The sequence below is a fragment of the Caloenas nicobarica genome, chromosome Z (genome assembly GCF_036013445.1).
Source record: "Caloenas nicobarica isolate bCalNic1 chromosome Z, bCalNic1.hap1, whole genome shotgun sequence".
NCBI classification, from domain to species: Eukaryota; Metazoa; Chordata; class Aves; order Columbiformes; family Columbidae; genus Caloenas; species Caloenas nicobarica.
The window spans coordinates 104393702-104400641 of record NC_088284.1 but is presented as its reverse complement, the minus strand read 5'-3'; the positions used below and the strand labels follow the sequence as shown (position 1 = coordinate 104400641).

At 46.2% G+C, this 6940-nt stretch overlaps 1 protein-coding gene across 1 annotated transcript; it reads right to left on the bottom strand.

Annotated features, from left to right (window-relative positions):
• Positions 1–811: 811 nt before the first annotated feature.
• Positions 812–6867, bottom strand: TCEANC2 (transcription elongation factor A N-terminal and central domain containing 2). The gene is made up of 4 exons (XM_065657238.1): positions 6744–6867; positions 5086–5227; positions 3565–3758; positions 812–1734 (listed from the first exon to the last, which is right to left on the bottom strand). The coding sequence occupies exons 1-4, from the start codon at positions 6843–6845 to the stop codon at positions 1546–1548; spliced, it is 627 nt and encodes a 208-aa protein (XP_065513310.1). The 5' UTR covers positions 6846–6867; the 3' UTR covers positions 812–1545.
• Positions 6868–6940: the final 73 nt, after the last annotated feature.

Genomic DNA, 6940 nt, shown 5'->3' with positions numbered 1-6940 from the left:
TTATCCATATAGTCACCACTCACCTGCCTACCAGTTTGTCCCATACTGTCTCCTAACCTCAACTTTCTACAAATGAAATGTCTGTATGCCAGAGCATCACTCTTGTCAAAGCCAGCTGTGTACAGAAAAAAATGGTCTTGAACTGGCTTAAGCAAACAAAATGGGATTTAGATGTTAAGAGAACCCGCAATTATCTAATGAAATGTAGGGAGTTCAACACCCTAGGTAAGTTTTGAGTATTTTTTTTAGGTTTTAGTGTCCAGAGAAGAAAAAAAAATTTAGCAGGTCCACATAATGACACTCTGTGCTATTTTAGGGTGGAGATTAACTAATAGTTTTGCCCCTGCATTATTTGTCCTTAAGTGACTCTTCTGAAACAAGAGTGCTGCCCACGACTGACCAAAAGACACTTCCTGATGGTAGATAAGACCTCAGTTCCCGTGACTATGAACAGGCAGGTTTCACTCATCCCTGTATTTGGTTCTCTCTACCCTGGTAACTCAGGAAATGGCTTGTGACCAGTCCCCTGTGTACGAACACACACTCAGAACAGAACAGGGAGCACTTTATTACCTACCAGTAGAGAAAGGCTGTGTCTATTGCAGCCTTAATAACAGCTTATGGAGAACAGGATGACTTGAGGCCCTAAAGAAATCAGAGCAAATATGAAAGGCGAGATTTCCAGTTTTTAATAACTAGAAGGAATTAAAATAATAGTTTGTTGCTTAAATTTATTCCCACAGTCATTCTGAACCATGTTCTTTTTGGAGGAGAAAAAAAAGCCTTTAAAAGGAGTATTTTGGTTACAACCTGATTTTATTTAGAAAATTCATTTCAAGGTTTTTTCCACGTTACAATAAGAACAAGCACCACATTTAAATCATGAGTGAGGTATGGAAGTCTGAGTGAGCTGCTTGTTAAACAGCAGAGGCATTAGATAGCACCTATACTCCAGGGCATTTTGTTTTTCACCCCAGAGCTTTAGAAAATGCCCTAAATCGCAGGCTGACTGAGCCTGTGGAATGGTGGATAGCAAGTTACGGAAACCCATTTTGCATCCAGCTCTGGAATGCAGCAAATGTGGCTGATTTAGGGTTAACTAGATTTTGCAGTGGATAACTAGGAATCTCCCACCATGGACCAATTACCCTGAATTCCCAGTATTTCCTACCAGCACAGCACAGAGCTGCTCCTTTATGTCATTCAGCTGATTACACCTGAAGATCCACATCAGGGATGGAGCTAAATTGAGGTGTGACAAACAGGCAGAAGAAACAGCTAAATCCGAGATCATTTTGTAGCGGGAAAATATACAGCAGAGTAGAAGAAACTTTTCTTGCAACCAGCCCACACAGATTTCCACCAAGTCAGATCTACAGCACCACTTTCATCATCAGTAGTTCTTGTCTTAGGCAGCCCTGCTCAGAGTAGTGCCACGTGAGACACGCAGTCAGCACTCCTGCACTCCCCTCCTGACAAAAAGGGCTCCCACTTCCACAGAGACGTGGGCACATGAAGTTCTCACTCAGGATCACGCACGCCGCCTCACTTTTTATGGCTCTGTACAAATGCAGGGACAGTGAGCACGCCAGTCTTGACTTCTGCTCGAATTTCAGGTTTGTGCTTTAATGAGAAGACAAGAGCTCGCACCATTCTGCGATACTGTGTGCTAATGAGACGGGAAGAGAGATGAAAAGCTTCTCGCTCAATATTTTCAGCCAGTGGGTGATCAATCTGAAAACAGCAAAGTATAAAATTAGATCTTTACATTTAATAAGGAGACCAACTGATTGAAATTGGAGTGTGGTGCTTTTCAGTGTTTCTTCATTAATCACCTTAGATTCAAGGAAATCTACTTCCCATCACAAGTGTAAGAGGAAGTGCAATTTAATTCCACCCCAGCAATTAAGGAACCAGGCAACGTGGTCAGTAGCAGGGAACATATCCACATCTCCAGCTGGGTGGCAGTACTTTGCCATCACAGCAGGAAACTAATCTGCAACCCGCTTTGGGTATCAAGCTCAACTGCAATTATAAGGTATGTTGTAGTGTCTCCATAAAGCTCACTTTTGATCTTGCTGATATAAGGTACCTTGGATACCATTTTAAACTTGATTCCAAGAGCAACTCTAAGACATGCCAAACACTTGGCAACTCTGCCTGGTGCTATAAAGGGAAATGTGGGCTCTCTGTGTGTAGAAGGTGGTGTAATTAAGAATGCAGAAAGGGATTTGCTAAATGTTAATTATGTAGTTATTGCTCCAACATGTGCCAAAACCTGTAATTTAGCACAGCTTAGAAAAAAAATCCTCCACCCATCAAGAAAAGGTTTTAATTTCACTTCTGCCTTTTGTGCTGGGGAATCTCCCATGCTTTGCATACAGGAGATTCCAGTGTGCCAAGTAGGATTCCTCCAAGCCCTTTGCCCACTCTGGTTTTGCTACCCATCCCTAAATTGCCCCTTGGATCTGTTCAGCCCCACCTTCCCTTCTCCTTTTTGGCAGCCTCCCAGGTGTCCTCACTCCCCATTTGCAGGACCTCTGTACCTCACTTGCCTATGTATGTTGTTCATCTGCTGCTGCAAGCTCTGTTGATGCAGAAGAAGGTAGCTATGAGCCAGAATGGTTATTTTTCCTTGCTGTGCTTCCAGGTGAGTCCTCTTAAAAGGTAATTCTGCTTTACCCAATGTTACTTGTTTTAGGATGGTACCACAACCTTTATGTCCTGCAGGCTCAGACTTTACTACCAGGCTTATCACCACGCACACAGATGTGCTTTCCAAGAACTAAGCCTGACCCACCAGCCTGGCAAAGGTGAGCTCCCACCTAATTTTTCTGAGGCATTCCCACAGCAAACTGTCCTTTTGTGCTGCCTTGGTCCAGATGGACTGGAAAGTGGAGAGGTTGTTCTCACAGCTAGCAAACATGTAGCTTTGAAACTCTTGAGTGCTTATCACTTGACTTGCCATTTAAAGGATAATTAATGAATAAATTAAAAAGGATAATTATTATGGCATTTCATAGACCAAGCAAACTAGTCATTAAGCCTTACAGCAAAGCCTTGTTCATTTACTTAAAGATACCTGAGGGATCTGGTATTTATCACCACTTTATATACTGTCAACCCTACCTCTCTGTTTTTGCAATAGATTTAAATTTACAAATGTTTAATTACTCAAATATGAAACACCCAAAAGGTCCCTGTGTTGCTTTCACAGCTGCTAAGTAGAAGGAAAGACTTTCTATTAACTTCCTCCTTCTTTTGTGCAGCCCAACTGCAGTAGATACACAACTATTCTGTTGGCTAGTTATGTATAATGAGAGCAAATACACCTCACAATTAGCATGTTTTCATGGTTAACAACCCTCCACAAAAAAATCTACCTTAAAACCAAAGCTACTTATAAATAGGGGCTAGCAGAGAATCACTGAAAATAGGAAGAGTCTTGTCCCCACCCTGCAGGCATGACCAATTTTACAGTAGCTGTGCCTGAAAAAGGGTTGTTTAACTTGTTCCTACAAGAAGTAACTCTTTGAGCCAAAGACAAATGGATTTGAACGCTACCTCTAGATCCAGGGCTTCCCAAAGCAGCTTCCGTGCGTTCTTTCTGAAAGCCTCAGTCTTGGGATCGCTCCTGACCTCTATTGAGGGCTTGCTTGAATGGTCTCTGATGAAAGTTCGCCACTCCGTGTAAATATCTTTGGCGAGGCTGGCCACATCATGATCTGAATGTTTGCGCATCTTATTCACGGTGTGACCTGGAAAAGAGCGACAGCTCCTTCAGCTTTGGTAGGCGGACAAAATATAATGGACATGAGTCAAGTCATATGGGTGCTAAAGCAGCCATACACATTTTTAATTCGGGCAGTGTCAGCAAGACAACCAGGGCATTGATACAAACATAAATATAAAATTATTAGGAATGAAGCCTGAAGTTCTCGCTCTTTGACTTCTGCAGCGATTTTTGCCTGAATAATTAGCAAGGAATTGACCTATACGTGTGAAAATTAACTTTTGCAAGTCACTGAGGTGTGGAGAGATGTTTATGTAATACAGGGCTATGTTAATTTTCTACACAGATACTAGATCTGGCGAAAGTTTGTAAGATTGGCCTACAAAGAACTCTGGTTTTAAACAAGAAACCCTTTTAAAGCAGCAGATGGTGGTGATGGCTGTAGCACTGTCACATGCAAACATCACAGTGACTTCAAGCAGAATTTTTCCAACCGACAGGTCCTGCAAAGAGGGTTTCCTCTGAGAGGAGACAAAAGGGACCTTTTTCCAGGGGGTATTTCTCTCTGACCACCAGGAGATGTCACTGTTAGGCTTCGGTGGCTCTTCCAGCCCAGCCGTGTTCAGGCAGGCAGTGGGAAGAAAAAATCTCAGGGAAAAGCCCAAATAAGTTGAACATGGCAAATGAAATGACAATTTGGAAGTAAAGCGAAAGACGCAGATCATGTCTTTTTTTAAGGCAAGAAGGGCTCTTTGAATAGAGATCCAGCTGCTCCACTTGCAAACAAAGGCCAGCACGACCAGGAAAGGCAGGGATGTGTGGTCTTGCATTATCCCTCCTCCAAGTCCTAAGGAAAAGCGCCAGGGTAGTGTCATCTGCACGGAGCTGCCCCCCTGCTGGGGATTTCTCAGTGTGAGGATGCGCTAAGCAGTTCTGGGCCAATCTGAGGAGAATTTCTCCCATGTTCAGCGGATTCAGCCAAGTCAAATAGCCACGCCATGTCTTGGATGGCAAGAGAGCGCTCTGCCGTGCCCATGGAAGACAGCACGAGGAGGAATAAGGCACAGAGGTGCCCAAGAAGAGCTCTTCAAAAATTTGACCGCAGCAGGGGGTGATCATAGAATCATAGACTAGACAGAGTATTTGGTAATAAGCAGGCAACCTGGGAGGAATTAGAGGACAGTTGACTTTTTCAGTACAAGCTCTGAAAACTGCAGGCTGGATATCAACAATTTTTTATTGGCAGCTACGCTCATGTCTTAAAAAGCTTGCAAGCTACTCTCTTTTGTAGTGACAAGCCAAGCACACACAAGACAGCATAACATTCACAGTCTAGATCAGACAAGATGTACCTATTTTTGTTGAAAGTAACACTTCCTTGGAAGGTATTTTCTTCTTTAGCTCCTCCAAAGCTTCGATCAGGTTCTCTTTTGGCTGCCCAGGAAGCTCAAGCATAGACTTCCATCGTTTTATGTCTTCCACAACCACAACTCTCTGGAAAAGAGAAAAGCCATTAGGAAAGCGGAATATTCTTATCATGAATGAGGACACTGGCTTCATCCCAGTTCATAGGACTGTTATCAACACACGAATTTTGATTGTGACGTGAACCAGAGTACAGAATACATGACGGCTCGGAATGATGGGTATTTGTTTGGGATTAGCGCCCTGCTGCAAATCTAGACAGAAGAAACCAGAAGACAAAGTGAGATGCTTAACCTTGGTCTGCCAAACTTAGGGCATGTAACAGCAAATGTCTGCTAGAAGTGTTTTGAACTTAACAACTCCATCGTATAAATGTCTTTTAATAGAAAAAAGGTATAAGAGGGGGGTAGCTAATTGTCTTCAGCAGCTTGACGGAATCTGAATCCTGCTCAGATTGGCTTTAAATTTAAAATAATGACAGCAGAGAAAGAATTAGGGAGCATGAGCACAAACTCAGGTGCACTGGCTGTTTGCACAATGTTTTTCATCCCAACTGGTTTTGCCACAGGTGTTGACAGAACGGGCTGCAAAGAGTGTAAGTCTCATGTTTCGGATGTGAAGCATCTTGCGAAGATTCAGCAAGGTCAGACAACTGGGGTGCTTTCTGCACTATTCTTTTGCTTTCTACCTTATGCTAATAAGCTCTTTGGTGCAGCAAATGCTTTCTCACTCTGTTTCTATAAAGAGGTGGCAAAGAGGGGCTGAAATGTTATGCAGGTCTCACACAGGTCCACCATGCAACCAACAGAGGGGCTCTCCTTGCTGGGGAGAGAAGCAAACCAGCTGCTGAACCCAAACTGTGTGCCCAACCTGACCCATCTGGGTTGAGGAACCCCCTTTCAGTGCTGCAGGGCCCTCTGCACCCTTCTAACTCCATTTCCTAGTGCGCCCACCCCGCTCTCAGTGAAGATGCCACCTGAGCGCTGTGAAGATTTCGGTGAAGAACCAGAACCACAGGTGAACCCCTAGGTGGGCACAGAGCAGCTGCTGGGATGGTACGCTGAGGTTAATGTCTTCCCTGGCCACAAAAGGATATCAGTTTGGGTTTAATTTACCAAACGTTCCTCCCGCTGACACCCCCCAGCTCCGTGCAGAGGCTGGCGAAGGCCTGATCCCCTTTACAGAATGTCCTGAGTTGGAAGGGACCCACACGGATCGTTGAGTCCAACTCCTGTCCCTGCACAGGACAACCCCACGGTTCACACCGTGTGTCTGAGGCCCTTGTCCAGTCTCTTCTTGAACACTGTCAGGTTGGGGCCGTGACACCTCCCTGGGGAGCCTGTTCAGTGCTCCAGCACCCTCTGGGTGAAGAGCCTTTTCCCAATGCCCAACCCAAACCTCCCCTTCTTCACTCCCAGGTGCCTCAGGCCCAGCCCGGCTCCTCCCGGGGTGCTCCCTGCACCCCGCCCCGGGGAAGGCCTCGCCGGCAGCGGGCCCCGCAGCGGCACCCGGTGCCGCGAGGTGATGAGCTTCCCCTCAGGCCGGGCCGAGCCGTGCCCCGCCTCCCCCCCGCCCAGTGACCTGCCTTGAGGGACTCGAGGGTGACCTGCCGGTAGACGCGGGGGGCCGGCCCGGCCCGGCGGGGGCTCTCCGGACCGCGGGCCCTGCGCACCAGGAACCGCTCCATCCTCCCGCCCCGCAGCGGGGCCGCTCGCCCGACCTCCCGGAAGCCGCAGCCCCCGCCCTTCCCGCCCGTGTAGTTCCCGCGGCCGGTGATGCCCT